General features: G+C 45.4%; 1 protein-coding gene across 1 annotated transcript in view; it reads left to right on the forward strand.

Annotated features, from left to right (window-relative positions):
• The first annotated feature begins 5,798 nt into the window (after positions 1-5,798).
• Positions 5,799-18,948, forward strand: part of MAP1B (microtubule associated protein 1B) — a 127,540-nt gene continuing 114,390 nt past the window's right edge. The window contains exon 1 of the mRNA XM_073584050.1: positions 5,799-6,098. Within this exon, the coding sequence (XP_073440151.1) occupies positions 5,918-6,098 (181 nt within the window). The 5' untranslated portion in view covers positions 5,799-5,917. The remainder of the gene's footprint in view (positions 6,099-18,948) is intronic.

Here is an 18,948-nt window from a genome sequence, read left to right on the forward strand (position 1 = left end):
TTTTCCCCCTGCAACTTAGGTGACAGCCCCGATGATTCTGGACCCATCACGGAGGAGACATGCCTAACTAGTTCCTTCCCCTTACAAACACATGCAGAATCACCTGCGTTCAAGAGACAGCAGCACTTTGGATGCAGCGAACATGTGCTACATTCAAAGCGCTGCCGATTACTGACCGTGGGGACATAGCCTAACTTTCCCTGAGCAGGTAGTTAGGTAGAATGGCTTATCCATTGACTCTTGACAATCTATCAGTCAAAAACAGATGGATGAAACTTGGATGGAAAACTGAAGTGCAAAGTCTGTCTTCCTAGTTTCATCCTCACAAATCCCCATAGATATTAATGGCTGAATGTGATCCCTAAATATGATCAGAATAGAACATGTTCTGCGTCTCATGGATGGGAGACATGGACCTACTTTTAAAACTTTTATTTCCATGGATCAATGAAACTCTATGGGTCATTGTGCTGTCCGAGAAAAAAACAGACAGCACTAGAAGTGTCACATGGATGTGTGAATGTAGCCCCAAAGTATCAGTCAGGGTTTTTTTTATTTCACCACCTGTTAGGTATCAATAATGTATGTTCTTTGTGTGTACTAACGTACTTCCCTGTGACCTCTACTTTCGGCACTGATATGGTCCCTCTCCGGCATCTTATGATAGTCACTGCTAATGGTCACCATCTCTCTTAGGTCTCTTTCATATGTCCGTGTGGTGACAGTTTTCATATGTATGGTTTTGTGCACATGTTAGCATGTTGCCATGGACTGTGTGTCCGTGAGCAAAACATGCTGACATGTCCGTTTTTTACCAGCAGCACGGGCCACAAAAACGTCCAGCACACGTGCACACACATGACACACTAGGATGTCATCAGTGTGACAGGCATCGGCGCCTGAGAAGCAGCAGTACAATGAGCGCTGTTCCCCCGGCGCCGGATGCTGAAGACCACCCTCATCATTCTCCCCTGCTCTGCCAGCAATTAGCACGAGTAGGGGAAAATGATGAGAGCTATATTCAAGTGATGACAATGAGAGCAGGCGGCGACTGATGGGACTATTACTCCCATCAATCTACATCTGCTGCCGCTAATATCAGTGACAGCAGGTGTGGCTGATGGAAGTATTCATTGACTGTCTGTGCTATCTCTATATATAAAACTGAATGTAAGTATGTATGTGTGTGTGTATAACCAACCAATCACGAAGCATCTTTCATTTCACCAGAGCAGTTCAAAAGAAACTGAGCTGTGATTGGTTGCTATGAGCAACAGTTTTCCTTGCAACTAATCACTAAGCATCTCTCATTTCACCAGAGCAGGTTAAAAGAAGCTGAGCTGTGATTGTTTGCTATGAGCAAGTTTTCCCACTTGACAACACCTCAGCAGACAATGACATGGTGGGAGAAATCTAGCATCCCTGGGAACATAAGCTCCCAGCCATTGTCTGCCCCCCAAAAAGGGGCAGAGAGCATAGGACAGAAATGAATCACCCCCTCCCTGCCATATACCCATCACACATCCTCCAACCCATAGGCACATCTTCCCTCTTAAAGGGATCATTGGTATGGAAGTCAGAGCAAATCCATCCAGTGCTGTGGTTCTGACCCCAGGGTCTCTTAAAGGGATCATTGGTATGGAAGTTAGGGCAAATCCATTCTGCGCTTTGGTACTGATCCCAGGTTTTTCTTAAAGGGATCTCCGGTATGGAAGTCAGGGCAAATCCATCCAGTGCTTTGGATCTGACCCCAGGCCTCTCTTAAAGGGATCCCCGGTAAGGAAGTCAGGGCAATTGCCTTCAAATGCTATGGTAATGACCCCAGGCTCTCTTAAAGGGATCTCCTGTATACTCAGCGCTTTGGTTCTGACCCTAGGCTCTCTTAAAAGGATCCCCGGTATGGAAGTTAGGGCAAATCCACTCAGTGCTCTGGTTCTGACCCAAGGCCTCTCTTAAAGGGATCCCCGGTACGGAAGTGAGTGCAAATACACTCTGTGCTTTGGTACTGACCCCAGGCCTCTCTTAAAGGGATCTCCGGTATGGAAGTTAAGGTAAATCCGTCAGCACTCTGATTCTCACCCCAGGCTTCTATTAAAGGGATCATTGGTATGGAAGTCAGGGCAAATCCACTCAGTGCTCTGGTTCTGACGCCAGGCCTCTCTTAAAGGGATCCCCGTTATGGAAGTCAGGGCAATTGCCTTCAAAAGCTCTGGTAATGGCCCCAGGCTCTCTTAAAGGGATCTCCTGTATGGAAGTTAGGGCAAATCCCTCAGCGATCTGATTCTGACCCCAGGGTTCTATTAAAGGGATCATTGGTATGCAAGACAGGGCAAATCCATTCAGCGCTCTGGTTCTGATGCCAGGCCTCTCTTAAAGGGATCCCCGGTATGGAAGTTAGGACCGTTCCACTCAGCGCTTTGGTTCTGACCCTAGGCTCTCTTAAAAGGATCCCCGGTATGGAAGTTAGGGAAAATCCACTCAGCGCTCTGGTTCTGACCCAAGGCCCCTCTTAAAGGGATCCCCGGTATGGAATTGAGGACAAATATACTCTGTGCTTTGGTACTGACCCCAGGCCTCTCTTAAGGGGATCTCGAGTATGGAAGTTAGGGTACATCCCTCAGCGCTCTGATTCTCAACCCAGGCTTCTATTAAAGGGATCATTGGTATGGAAGTCAGGGCAAATCCACTCAATGCTCTGGTTCTGACGCCAGGCCTCTGTTAAAGGGATTCCCAGTATGGAAGTTAGGACCGTTCCACTCAGCACTCTTGTTCTGACCACAGGCTGATGGGATGATGTGGGATATTAGAGGCAGTAGTCCGGTGGTGTTGGCAGACGGGATGATGTGGGATATTAGGGGTAGTAGTCCGGTGGCTCTGGCTGATGGGACGATATGGGATATTAGGGGTAGTAGTCTGGTAGCTCTGGCTGACGGGATGATGTGGGATATTATAGTGAATGTGGCTATGCGGAGTGGGCGGGGCTCTACACTCAGCTATTTATATATATATATATATATATATACATATATATATCATTATAATTTGTTATAACTAACCGTAGTTAGTTACTATGCCCGGGCAGCGCCGAGCTCTTCAGCTAGTAAATAAATAAATGAGCATGGGTTCCCCTGTATTTTCAATAACCAGCCAGGCAAAACTGACAGCTGTGGGCTGCAACCTCCAGCTGTCAGCTTATGCAATGCTGTCAGCTTATGCAAGAATAGAGGGATCCCCATGCTGTTTTTGTTTTTAAATTATTTAAACTATTAAAAAAAAAAAGTGTGGGGTCCACCCATTTTTAACAACCAGCTTTGCTAAAGCTGAAAGCAGGGAGCTGGTATTCTAAGGCTGGTAAGGGATCATGGATATTTACCCCCCAAGCCTAAAAATAGCAGCACCCAATTGCCCAGAAAAGTTGCATCTATTAGATGTGCCAATTCTGGTGCTTTGCCCGGCTCTTCCCCTGGCCCGTTCAAGCTCAGTGACTTAATCGTAGATCACAGTGAAAAATTCTTACTGTTTGTGAAGAAACAAGAGTATATCTTAATTACAAAGATGACTATGTTTTTGCCAGTCTAGAAGAATTGACTTTTTATCTGTATATTGGCTTATGGATTTGGGGTGTTGAATTCTATTGTGTCAGGACAGACTTGTGGGCTAATGTACCATTTGACATACTGTGCAAGTCTGTAATAGTGACTTGTAAGTTGATATACCATAGTGTGTGTTTATCTTTGTCTATTGAGGTGTGCTGATATGCTAATTGTGCATTGTATTCAGGAACCAGTTTGTTGAATTCAAAAGTAGAGAGGGAAAGAAAGTGAGGGTGGACTGAAGGACACTGGGTAATTCTAAAAATACATTACATGCCTCTGGTATAAAAAGACTCAGAGATCTCATCACACAGAGCTACCAGTCAGACATTCTGCAAAACACTCAACAGACAAGAGACAGGACTGTAGCCAATTCATCATGGCACCATCATGAGGGACACGGATCTATGATTCTATAGGAAACAACCTAGGGGGTTTTCGGCTTCGGTTGGATCTGATCAATTGAGCATCGATGAACCAAGGAAATGTTTGGAGAAGGACCATGGAAGTGTTTGGAGAAAGCCAGGTTTGGGACCTGCTGGTTGCCTGGTTCCATGAAGATGGTCGGATAAGCCAGGTGGTGACATTCGTGTCAACTGGATTTGGACCTTATATGGACTCTATGGACTGTAGGTGGTCATCTCCCTACGCTTGTTGCTACCTCTTCTCTGTGCATCACAGGTGGAAATTAGAATAGCGACCCTGGAAGCTCTGATGTATCATCTACCATTATCCTGGCGATGCACCATCTTGGGGTAATTGCTGGGATTGTTCTGTTTTCTATTGTGTGTTGTGGTTCAATAAAGTATTGCACCCACTGACCCCGTTTCTCCACACTGTTATTAGCAGGCGTAGGCTAAGGGGAGTAATAGTGCTCATTGTTCTCACCTGAGCATAACTCTCATCATTGTCCCCTGCTTGTGCTGATCGCCAGCAGAGCAGGAGAGAATGTGGAGAGCAGTCTTCAGCACCCGGCGCCGGTGAACAGCGCTTACTGTAATGCTGCTTCTCAGACGCCGATGCATGTGGTATTGATGCGGCACACGGTTGACACACGTGTGCCGCAAATATTACACACACGGACACTGACATCTCATCTCTGGTACCGTTTTTTTTCCGATACCGGAAATATCAGGACGTGTGAAACCGGCCTTAATGTAAGTTTATGAGAGCCTCGTTCTGAGCCTCATAGTCTTGCATTGAGAAGTGACTTCCTGTCTTTCCAGCAAACACTGGAGTGATCTGCGTAGTCACAACTCCAGTCATTTGATGCAGGAGTGGACTAGAGCATCTCTGGGATCAGCAAAAGATGGCAACTGGTAAGTACACAGGCAACATACATTAGTGACACCTTTCAAGTGGTAAAATAGAAAAAAAACCTGGAGTGATACCTTAAACTATTAAGGGAGCACTCCCACCAAGTTTTTATACATGAAATGAATGTATGCATGTAATGTAGTGTTGGTATATTAACCGTTGCTGGTGTCCAGCGCTGTTCTTCTCTGCCTCTGTGTAACGTCACTGCTCTGCAGACTGTCTAGTACACACTGCGCTCTGCGTGTCGCGAATATGACTTCTATAATGTAAGTCTATGTGATGTCAGAACGAGGCTCCATAGACTTACATTGTAAAGGAGACTTTGACTCATGCCTGGAGCATAAGGCGAGCCGGCTAGTCGCTGTTGGAGTGATATCAATGAGAGGTGAAGCGGAACGGCGCTGGCCAGTGGAGAGCGTGGTGGTTGGTGACTACAATACGATCTCACTACACGCCATGCACATACACACACATGTAATGAATACAAAACCTAGCGGGAGGGATTCTTTAAATCGAACGACCATTTTTTTTTAGGATCTATGAAAATGGTTTAAAAACTGGACCAACCTCTTAATCAGAATGTACACGTCTGATACAATTGCTCATCAGAGATGTTCTGTGACATATAACACATACTATAACTGTGTATGTCTCCATGCCTGTCTGTACAGTCACTGCATAGGCCGCAGATGCCAGAAGAGGTGCAGCAGCAGGTAAGTCCCTGCACTTGCACATCCCTGGTTGCATTGTCTCCGCACCTCTTCCCTTCTGCTTCCGGAGGCTATGATTTGCTGCAGATGACATCAGAGTGGATGCTGGAAAATAGACTGCCAGCTAATGTGATTCTCCTCCCAGGGTCCCAGCCCAGACTCTCCATATAAAAGGCAGGCAGCCTCCCCTCCCAGCTCACTCCCTGTCTGCTCTCAGCTGCTGTACCTAACGGAGAGTGGCAGGAAGATCACTCACAGGGCGAGAGAGGCAGGCACAACTGGGGGCACTGGGCAAGGATGGCAACTCTGGTGGAGCCAGGAGCGGACATGGACCCGGCAATCAGCACCCTGAACCCTTCCTCTACCTCCCCTAGCCTGTCTCACAGATTCCTAGACAATAAATTTTACCTGCTGGTGGTGATTGGAGAAATAGTGACAGAGGACCATTTAAGGTGTGCCATCACCAATATAGAGAGAGGTAAGCACTGCCAGCTGGCACTCCCTGGGCACTGCCATCCCCACCACAGGTGGCACAGCACCAGCTACTTACTGACCTCTGCTGCAGCTGCTGTGTGTCTGCTGCAGATGATGCTGCTCCTGGAATATTGATGATGACTATCTGACGCTATAGAAACAATGGAACAGGGAAATAGAAATATTGATCTAATGGGGAACAAAGACAATGTCAGGCAGCCACTCCCTATTTTTTTTTTACAGGGAAAATGTGGTGGGCTGCAGATCTAACAGTTGGCAAGAAAGCAGCCCCTCCCTCTGCTGTCTCATAGAGAGCAAGCAAAGGAGTCTGGAAGGAATGTGTATGAGAAGTGATGTGTATATATGAGTATAGTGCCTGTGTGTGGAAGGAGGCATTACATGGTGCCCCATTGTTATACCCTGACTCATCGCTGCGTGAGCGATCACAGATCAGATGATGAGACATGGATTTCTAGAAAGGGAAACTTTCTGCCTGACTACACTGGTGGGTGCATACATCCAGATCCAGGGGTCTCTGCTCAGCTTGTGCCAGATCTGGGAGCCACATGGGGGGAATTGTGAGCCAGCAAGGACACATGTTGTACCCCACCCATGAGTGCGGTGATGGCTTCATTCAGGTGTCACATTAGAGGTCATGGTGTTCTTCATCTGTATAGAATGCTGGATAGAGGATTAATTTGGGAAAATGCTCATCACTAGATAAGGTAGATATGTGCATACAGGATTATTGCTGACATGTGTGCTGTTATCTTCTGTGTGCCTAATTGCATGAAAATCTCTTTAGCCCCAAGATGTCTCCATCCTAAATTTGGGGGAAAAAAAAAAAAAGAAACCAGGTACCATTGACACCGGAAGAGAAGAGGATGTAGGGCCTGCTGGTTTCTGTCATTGCTGTCCCCATGGATCGATAGCGCAGCAGGCTGTTGCCCTTGCAGCAGAGAGCTGAGGCTGGAGTAATGACAGAGCGCAGAGGAGCCGGCTGGTGGGCGTGGCGCGGTCCGCAGTGCAGTCCCCACGGCAGCAGCAGCAGCGCGCAGCGGACAAAGAGGGGAGAGCAGCAGCAGCCAGCGGAGGGGAGAGCAGCAGCCTGCGGAGGGGAGAGCAGCAGCCAGCGGAGGGGAGAGCAGCAGCCAGCGGAGGGGAGAGCAGCAGCCTGCGGAGGGGAGAGCAGCAGCCAGCGGAGGGGAGAGCAGCAGCCAGCGGAGGGGAGAGCAGCAGCAGCTCGCAGCGGACAAAGAGGGGAGAGCAGCAGCAGCCAGCGGAGGGGAGAGCAGCAGCCTGCGGAGGGGAGAGCGGCAGCCAGCGGAGGGGAGAGCGGCAGCTGCCTGCGGAGGGGAGAGCAGCAGCCAGCGGAGGGGAGAGCAGCAGCCAGCGGAGGGGAGAGCAGCAGCCTGCGGAGGGGAGAGCAGCAGCTGCCTGCGAGGGCTGCTGTGTCAGGGCTGTGCGGGAGGAGGACCGCTGCCTCACCCTCCGCTAACAGCAATGGAGCCTCCAGAAAGAGTAGGAGCTAAATAACACTATATAGAGAGATTTATAGACCCCAAACTCTATTTAGAAATATGAACTTGCCTCAAGTATATAAATAATTAGCTGCAAATATAGAACATCTAGGATCAGAGAAACCAGAAAAGTGGCGTAAAGTATGTGCCCCCCCTTATAATATATGGGGTGATGGGTGCACTTTCTGACCCCGCGGTGTCACATACTCCTTTAGTATGTCTGTGATGTTACAGAACAGTTTAGTCATCATCAGGCCACAGCCGCCACACCTTGGTTGTGCTCCCAGCAGGGCCAGTGGCCAGCAAGGCTCTAATGTACAGGGAAGAGACTGGGAAATGATGTACTGCCCACAATTCTCCCTTCTGTAATATTTCTGGTATAAGTTTGGAAATGAAAAGCAGAGAGCTGATTGGCGGTCAGACAGGACATCTACACTACCTGATGATGTACACTCGGTACTTACAGAGACAGGCTGTCATTTACATTTATGGAGCATGATACCCTTTGTAAATCATATTCCAGTGCCATGCATCGTGCACAATAGCAATATATACAACATTTACATTTTATTATTATTCCAAGATCTATTGATTAATTTCCACAATTGGATGAGTTAAAAAAAAATCTGTTCCCGTGCTGAGATAATCTTATACATGTGCCCCTGCTGTGTACTGTGTAATGGCCGTGTCTGATCGTACAGGGACATGGTCTGATCATACCACAGCTCCTGGGCAGGGGCGGACACAAAAGAATATACAGACAGGACAGCAGGGGACAAACTTGTTTTCAGTCACAGAAAGAATTAGCTGTGATCCCCTGCTGTCCTGTCTGTATACTCTATTGCTTCCTCCCTTGCCCAGGAGCTGTGGTGTGATCAGACCATGTCCCTGTATGATCAGACACGGCCATTACACAGTACACAGCAGGGGCACATGTATAAGATCTCAGCACGGGAACATTTTTAACACATCCAATTGTGATACCCAGAGCTGGACTGACCATCTGGCTATTCTGGCAAATGCCAGAAGGGCCTGTCTGGTCATGGGCTGCCTTGTCTGCTACATTGTTAAAAGAATTGTTGATCTCAAGACAGCCATACTGTTAAGAGTTGTGATGGAGCGCAAAGTCGCTGACTCCGTCACTTACCCCAGCAGGCCCCGGTATCATTAGAAATATTGGTCTTGTAGTAAATCTTCCTTTCCTCCATCCAGGGTAATATTAGTAATACATCACCATCTGGTTTTTGGGGAGGGGAACAAATGCCAGGGCTGAATTTCATCCCCAGCCGTACCTGGTGATACCTATTTTTATTCAAACAAATCTCTAATTAAAATGTACTTTGTTCATGGGACAACCCCTTTGCCTGGAGAGCAAAATAAAAAAATAATAAAGATCAGAAAGGGTTAAAAAAATAAGCACAGCAATTCTCATGTCACCATTCCCTAACCCCCTTCTACTTTGACACCTCCTGATCCCCTGCTGAGTGTCTATATCTACTGCAGGGATGACGACATCCGGTCACAGGGTCACGTGACATCTACATCCAATCACTGGCTTAAGCGCTTGACCAATTCAGCCAATCACTGACTGCAGAGGCCACATGTGCCTGTTATGAACCGATAAGGTGACTATTCCGTCTTTTTATATTTTTTAACCCCTTTCTGAGTAATTTGCAAAAAATGTCTATTTCCCAGATAACCCTAATATCATTTAGTATAGTGTCAGTAGGAATGTCACTAACTGCAACACACAGTAATGTGTCACGCGGCACATAGTAAATGGCAACCAAAATGTACAGAGATTAGTCTTCATGACAAGTATAGAGAACAGTGATGCCTTCTGTTCATACCTATGGGGTTTTGCCTCTGGAGTTTAAAAAATGGAGCTTTCTGAAACATGGCTGAGCACATAGACATCTAATAAATAATTACAGGAAGGCAAGCTGTGTGACGGGATATGTACGTTACCTAAACTGTCCCCGGTATTAAAGGGGTAAGAATGGCATCGAGACCACGTCCTGATTGCTAGTGTCCTGACTACTGGAACCCCCACGATCCCCAGAACAGAATGGAGTGGTGGCTGATAGTGCGCACATCTGCTCCATTTTTAATGGAACCACTGGGAATAACCTCTGCATTCCATCAAGTATGAATGGAGCGCAGTGCACATGATGGACCAGCACTCAATTTATATGGGGATCATATGATCCCCAGTTCTCGGGATTTTGGGGGGTCCCAGCTGTCAGAACCCCAGCGATCAGTAAATTATCCTCCATCCCCTGAATAGCGGTTAACTTGAAAATACCCTATAATATAGAGGGGCATTGATAGACGTCATGACCTTGCTTCCTTCTCCAGCCAGAGTTATATTTTCTACCTGCAATCCACTTTCAATTAATTTCTATAATTTATTCATCAGACTGCAGTCCGGAAAAGGTAAAGTACCCATTAGGTAACTTAGATTCCCATATCCGTGTGATCAAAGAATGAGTAAGCTTAAGAAAACATTATTTTGTCAGGAATCTAGTGGTGTATCTTACATAGAGAGTAGAACGGTTAGTGCTTTATGTTGCACGGAACGCCCATCTAGGCTCTAGCGCATATGAACGGGGTTTCTGCTCCCTATTCACACACAGCAGAACATTTCTCTTCCAGTTCTTGGCACTGTTATATATATATAAAAAAAAAAAAAACTCAGCCATGAAAATAAGTAGCATGTTACATTACTTGTTCTCGACAGATTCCACAGAGAAAAGCTTGCAGAATGTCAGCGGAGCTAACTCTCATGAGGATTTGTGACTGTTCAATCTGCAAAGCCGCAGAACAAATCTGAGGGTCAGACTCAAATTTATTTTGTGGAAATACAAAGTTAAATTTTATTCTGACACGTGAACATAGTGGTTTTTTCCAGCGTAACACATGCACTTTGGGCCTCATTCAGACATCTGATCTTTCATGTATGCAAATAAAATGGTACATGTTCCATCAGTATTTGGTCAGTGTCAGTTTTACAATCAGAGTTTGATCAGTGATTTTCATATATATGACTAAACTAGCTGAAGAGCCCAGCGCTGCCCGGGCATAGTAACTAACTGTGGTTAGTTATAGCAAATTATAATTATCCTCCATCCCATAGTCCCGTGCCTATATACCCATCATACATATCCTCCATCCCATAGTCGAGTGCCCATATACCCATCATACACATCCACGATCCCATAGGCCCGTGCCCATATACCCATCATACATATCCTCCATCCCATAGTCGAGTGCCCATATACCCATCATACACATCCACGATCCCATAGGCCCGTGCCCATATACCCATCATACATATCCTCCATCCCATAGTCGAGTGCCCATATACCCATCACACATCCTCCATCCCATAGTTCCATGCCCATATACCCATCACACATCCTCCATCCCATAGTCCCGTGCCCATATACCCATCATACATATCCACGATCCCATAGGCCCGTGCCCATATACCCATCATACATATCCTCCATCCCATAGTCGAGTGCCCATATACCCATCACACATCCTCCATCCCATAGTCCCATGCCCATATATCCACAATACATATTCGCCATCCCATAGTCCAGTGCCCATATACCCATCATACATATCCTCTATCCCATAGGCTCGTGCCCATATACCCATCATACACATCCACCATCCCATAGTCCCGTGCCCATACACCCATCATACATATCCACCATCCCATAGTCCCGTGCCCATATACCCATCATACATATCCTCCATCCCATAGTCGAGTGCCCATATACCCATCACACATCCTCCATCCCATAGTCCCGTGCCCATATACCCATCATACATATCCACGATCCCATAGGCCCGTGCCCATATACCCATCATACATATCCTCCATCCCATAGTCGAGTGCCCATATACCCATCACACATCCTCCATCCCATAGTCCCATGCCCATATACCCATCATAAATATCCTTCATCTCATAGTCGAGTGCCCATATACCCATCATACACATCCTCCATCCCATAGTCCCGTGCCCATACACCCATCATACATATCCACCATCCCATAGTCCCGTGCCCATATACCCATCATACATATCCTCCATCCCATAGTCCTGTGCCCATATACCCGTCATACATATCCTCCATCCCATAGTCGAGTGCCCATATACCCATCATACACATCCTCCATCCCATAGTCCCGTGCCCATACACCCATCATACATATCCTTCATCTCATAGTCGAGTGCCCATATACCCATCATACATATCCTCCATCCCATAGTCCCGTGCCCATACACCCATCATACATATCCACCATCCCATAGTCCTGTGCCCATATACCCGTCATACATATCCTCCATCCCATAGTCCTGTGCCCATATACCCGTCATACACATCCTCCATCCCATAGTCCAGTGCCCATATACCCATCATACATATCCTTCATCTCATAGTCCCGTGCCCATATACCCATCATACATATCCTCCATCCCATAGTCCTGTGCCCATATACCCGTCATACATATCCTCCATCCCATAGTCCTGTGCCCATATACCCGTCATACACATCCTCCATCCCATAGTCCAGTGCCCATATACCCATCATACATATCCTTCATCTCATAGTCCCGTGCCCATATACCCATCATACACATCCTCCATCCCATAGTCCCGTGCCCATATACCCATCATACATATCCTCCATCCCATAGTCCCGTGCCTATATACCCATCATACATATCCTCCATCCCATAGTCGAGTGCCCATATACCCATCATACACATCCACGATCCCATAGGCCCGTGCCCATATACCCATCATACATATCCTCCATCCCATAGTCGAGTGCCCATATACCCATCATACACATCCACGATCCCATAGGCCCGTGCCCATATACCCATCATACATATCCTCCATCCCATAGTCGAGTGCCCATATACCCATCACACATCCTCCATCCCATAGTTCCATGCCCATATACCCATCACACATCCTCCATCCCATAGTCCCGTGCCCATATACCCATCATACATATCCACGATCCCATAGGCCCGTGCCCATATACCCATCATACATATCCTCCATCCCATAGTCGAGTGCCCATATACCCATCACACATCCTCCATCCCATAGTCCCATGCCCATATATCCACAATACATATTCGCCATCCCATAGTCCAGTGCCCATATACCCATCATACATATCCTCTATCCCATAGGCTCGTGCCCATATACCCATCATACACATCCACCATCCCATAGTCCCGTGCCCATACACCCATCATACATATCCACCATCCCATAGTCCCGTGCCCATATACCCATCATACATATCCTCCATCCCATAGTCGAGTGCCCATATACCCATCACACATCCTCCATCCCATAGTCCCGTGCCCATATACCCATCATACATATCCACGATCCCATAGGCCCGTGCCCATATACCCATCATACATATCCTCCATCCCATAGTCGAGTGCCCATATACCCATCACACATCCTCCATCCCATAGTCCCATGCCCATATACCCATCATAAATATCCTTCATCTCATAGTCGAGTGCCCATATACCCATCATACACATCCTCCATCCCATAGTCCCGTGCCCATACACCCATCATACATATCCACCATCCCATAGTCCCGTGCCCATATACCCATCATACATATCCTCCATCCCATAGTCCTGTGCCCATATACCCGTCATACATATCCTCCATCCCATAGTCGAGTGCCCATATACCCATCATACACATCCTCCATCCCATAGTCCCGTGCCCATACACCCATCATACATATCCTTCATCTCATAGTCGAGTGCCCATATACCCATCATACATATCCTCCATCCCATAGTCCCGTGCCCATACACCCATCATACATATCCACCATCCCATAGTCCTGTGCCCATATACCCGTCATACATATCCTCCATCCCATAGTCCTGTGCCCATATACCCGTCATACACATCCTCCATCCCATAGTCCAGTGCCCATATACCCATCATACATATCCTTCATCTCATAGTCCCGTGCCCATATACCCATCATACATATCCTCCATCCCATAGTCCTGTGCCCATATACCCGTCATACATATCCTCCATCCCATAGTCCTGTGCCCATATACCCGTCATACACATCCTCCATCCCATAGTCCAGTGCCCATATACCCATCATACATATCCTTCATCTCATAGTCCCGTGCCCATATACCCATCATACACATCCTCCATCCCATAGTCCCGTGCCCATATACCCATCATACATATCCTCCATCCCATAGTCCCGTGCCCATATACCCATCATACACATCCTCCATCCCATAGTCCCGTGCCCATATACCCATCGTACATATCCTCCATCCCATAGTCCAGTGCCCATATACCCATCACACATCCTCCATCCCATAGTCAACCATTATGACATCATAATGAGCGGCTGGGCTTGCAACCTATGATTACATCAGCGTCGCCATGGCAACCATTGTGACATCATAATGAGGGGCGGGGCTTGATGCACACACACTTTTTCCCCATTATGTAGATAGGGGCAAAATTGTTTGGTGAATATGAACGCGCGGGGTTAAAATTTTGCCTCACAACATAGCCTAGGACACTCTCGGGGTCCAGACGTGTGACTGTGCCAAATTTTGTGGCTGTAGCTGCGACGGTGCGGATGCCAATCCCGGTCATACATACATACACACACTTGAGCTTTATATATTAGATAAATAATAATAATATTAATAAGTAATAAAGAGCTTGTTTTTTTATAACATTGTTAGTCATGGACATCTGCATGATGACAATGATTTTTACGGACCCATAGGCTTGTATGGGTGATTTTCATCTGTGACGCAACTTGACTTTTTATTTTTTCTGTATGTCTTATCAAAAAATCACAGACAGACAATAATTTTTACCGACACATTGAGAAACCATAATAAAGCATTCTGATAATAAGTGATGCCTGTCTACAGCCCATGATTCTGATATTAAGATATTAGCTACATTCACTGTAAAATGATAATTACAGTCAAAATAATCTGTACCAGTTTCTCCAGATTTAAAAAAAAAAATCACGAACGCCTTCGATTTTTTTTTATGAGCAAGGCAAAAAAGTTTTCTATTTTTACGGACTGTCCTGAAATTTCCGGACTACTGGTGCCTCAGCTGTGACTCCCATAAAAAGTGGACATGTCTGTTTGATATTTTTGAGGATATATAAAGTCTGCAAAAAAACACAAACATGTGAGCAGCCCTATAAGACTATATTGGGTACGTGTTGTATCTGTGAAACGCAGATGTCTGAATGAAGCCTTATAGAGAGAATGAATTTGGGAGATGATGTTCTCACAGTGCAGGAATGAAAAGTTTCTTACACAATGTATTTTTATTCTTGAATCAACCATTAATAGTTGGGGAGCACGGGAGCCCCACGGGGTATACTGGGAGTTGGTTTGCATTTTCATTTTGCTGTGAAATTTGCCTCTTCAGATAGAAAGAGGACTTAAATTCTATAGCGCCACCTGTTGGAAGTAGCGATCCTACAAGTCACAATCGACCCATTAATGAGTCTTGCAATATGATTTAGGATTAAAGCCAAATCAGAATCTCAATTTGCAGACACGGTGTTTCGGGCTATTGGCCCTCGTCAGTGCAAAGTATGAGAACTGATTTGGCTAGGTGAGAGGCTCTGGACTGAGGTCTAAGCGGTAAGGTTTCTCCTTTTGGAGAGTGACATGCCAGCTCAAGGTAAGGAGGCAATTTTCTGTGGTACTCCTTTTTGTTTTCCTTATTGAGTGCTCTTTCATGGAACCACTACTAACAAGCCCAGGTACCTGTTGATTAGAGATGAACCAAATTTGTTCGGATTTTGACCCCGAATCTGATTTTGACATATTCGTACCGTCTTCAAACATTCTTCGGGCCGAAAAAATGTCTTATGATTGGTTCCGAACATATTCTACTCCCATTGACTCTAATGGCGTTTGGCTGTGTTCGACGAATATTGCAAAAACAATATTTGATTCCGACTGTATTCGGAACCGAATCCGAACAAATTTGCTGATCTCTGCTGCTGAAATGTATTTCTATGCACATTATAGCTATAGCTCCATCATTTGTGTAGAATAAACATCAAAAATCTCAGTATAAGTAGCTGTCTCTTGTTTTGCCTTCGGCCAAGTTCACATGTTCAGTATTTGGTCAGTACTTTACAGTGGCATGTAAAAGTTTGGGCATTCCTGGTCAAAATTACTGTTATTGTATATAGTTAAAGGAATTTTACCGCAAACAAAAGTATATTTTAATTAATAGATCTTGAAATAATAATAATTTCCACAATTGGATGTGTTAAAAAAAAAATGTTCCTGTGCTGAGAGAATCTTGTAAGATTATCTCAGCACAGGAACATTTTTTTTTAACACATCCAATTGTGAAGTTTATTTTTATTCCAAGATCTGTTGAATAATTCTTCTCACATGCCGAAAGTGTCCTACTCAGGTAGAGAACAGGGTTCTCCTCCTTGTATATCTCCCACAGGACCGGCTGCTGACACACAGCTGCTTTCAGTTCTTGAAAGGTCGTCTCCGGCTCCTCAGTCCATTTGGCCATAACTGATTTCGTCGAAGAGAAAACCAAATATAAAGCAAAAGATCCCCTAAAAAATAACTTTTATTAATTCATTAAAAAGTATAAAAATTACCAAAAATACCCAAGAAATTACTTTCTTTTTTTCTAAAAAGGAATAATAGGGGGGGGTCTGGTAGTAGATATTTCCCCTGTGATATTTATCTAGCGCCAAACCAATGCGCTATTTTTGCATCCCGGTGATTCAAATTGAATGATATCTTTACTACCAGACCTCCAATTACTCCTTTTTATAAAAAAGTTATTTCTTTGGTATTTTTGGTAATTTTGATACTTTTTAATAAATTAAAGGTATTTTTTTAGGTGCTCTTTTGCTATATATTTGGTTTTCTTTTTGATAAAGACCCTGTTTTTTTGAGTTGGTTCTTAATCATAACTGATTTCGTCCCCTTAAGTAGGTCGGTCAAGCGTGCGGCCATCATGGCAAAGTTTGGGCGGAACCTCCTTTAGTATGCCACAATTCCCAGAAAGGCCCTAACTTGCTTCTTTGAGAGAGTTTTCAGCCAGTTCTGGATTGCGTCCTCTTCAGTGATCTGGGGTTTTATCTCGCATGTACTGACTACATATCCAAGGTATTTAGCGTCCTCTTTCCCCATGGCACTTTTTTGGGGATTTAAAGAGAACCCGCCTTCTTGAGTGCATCAAACACTGCCTCTACCTCTTCCAGATGACTTCCCCATTCTGAGCTGAGGATTACGATATTGTCCATGTATGCCTCAATGTAATTCTTGTGGGATGCGAGAATTCGGTCCATGGGATTTGATCTCACCTCTGCCTACTACATATCCTAGATAATTGGACTCTTTTTTTTTTTTTCCCTTGGCACATTGGATTTATACAAAACTTCGCCTTCCTGAGAGCATCAAACACCCCCTGGACCTTTCACAGATGACTTCCCCACTCTGGGCTGAAGATTACAAAATTGTCTAGGTATGCTGTGGCATAATTCTTATGGGGCGTGAGGATCCGGTCCATGGCCATCAGGAAGGTGGCCATGGCTCCTTGCAGTCCAAACGGCATTCAGATTTATTGGAAGCATCTGTCAGACGTAGAGAAAGCGATCTTCTCCTTGGCTTCTTATGGCATGGGGATTTGCCAATATCCCTTTTGTTAAATCCAAGGTGGCTATGTACCTTGCCGGCCCAAGCCTCTCGATCACAGTTCATCGACACGAGGCATCAGATATGCATCAAACTTGGAGACTTCATTCAACTTCCTTTAATCGCTGCAGAACCTCCATTGGGTTTTGCAATAATTGGGCTAGAACAACCACTCTTGAATTCCTCAATGACTCCAAGATTCAGCATACATTTTACTTCCTTGGAAGATCAGCTCACGCCGAGCCTTGGGAATTCAAAAGGGCTTCAAATTCACATACATATGGGATTCAGTCAGAACCTCGCATTCTTACCTTTGTACAACCCACAAATCTGAGAACTGGTCCCTCTTCATCTGCAGCAACTCCTGACACTGCTGTTTTTGTCCTTCAACAGCATGTCTGCTATTGCGACTCAACAAATGCTCCTAGCTTGACCAGCAAACATGGACTTTCAATGGGCTCCCTGTTTTGCCATGGTTTATTAAGACTGATGTGGTACACTTGATACGACTTTCGTCTTCCTGGTTGATGTACCTTGTAGTTCACTTCAACAAGCATCTCTGTCTGCCAAGCTACAGCAGTTACACCTTCTCTTCGGGTGCTTAGTTTATATTATATTTCAGCATTTTTTAGGGTGATGGGTGTTTTTATTTACTCATGTGTCTGCACTATCACCTTTCGTATTCAGCTTAATATACTTTCCCCCAGCTGGTACTTCCTGCTGGTGATAGTCTCATTTGTATGTCCAGTCATAATGCTGCAGTTTAAACCAGTCAGTGAAAGACCAGCTAGGGTTTATCTCTCTGTTGCTTATGTTATTTATCCTTATTTTGTTGTTTGTTTCACTCCCTTTCTATTTCAGCACACTTTCCCTTTTGTGGGTAATTTACTCTCTTTTCTGCCCTTCGGTTCTTTAGTAGGAGCGTGAAGACGGCCTTTACGGCAGCATAGATCCGAGTTGCCATCGTCTTTTCTGTGGTTAGGGTTATCTGCTCATGCAGTAAGCACTATGGACCGCAGGGCCAGGATTTCTAGTCTGTACAGGAATCGGCTGGGTCAGTTTCAGTTTTTATTGTGTAGCCTATTTTCCTGTATGAGTTACTGCAATATCATAACACACTGATTGTACTGAAACAACAAAACACAGTCCAGTAAGTAACACATCACTGTAATCAGGCTCTCTTCACCTACATCATTGCAGAGAGCCTGCTTACAGTGATGTGCTACTTACCGGACTGTGTTTTGTTTCGATCCTCAAATTACATAGCAAAAACCTGCTGACAGATTCCCTTTAAATAAGAAAAAACATACAGCACTCGGTTGAAACGTGGATGGCAATTGTGTGCTGTTCGTTTTTTGTCATGGACCCATTCATTTAAGGCTGCTTTTACACTTATCGTGGTTTTGCGGACCGATTTTGCAGCCCCAATAGATTTATATGGGGTCGCAAAATTGGGTCGCAAAAATTCCACGGTGCGCCGTGTGTCGTAAGGCTGTGAGGGCCGTTTTTGCGGCCGTGATAAAAAATTGAGCTTGCTCGATCTTTTACACGGTGTACGGACATGGCCC

The sequence above is a fragment of the Dendrobates tinctorius genome, unplaced genomic scaffold (genome assembly GCF_039654945.1).
Source record: "Dendrobates tinctorius isolate UK_male_01 unplaced genomic scaffold, ASM3965494v1 ptg000083l, whole genome shotgun sequence".
Taxonomy (NCBI): Eukaryota; Metazoa; Chordata; class Amphibia; order Anura; family Dendrobatidae; genus Dendrobates; species Dendrobates tinctorius.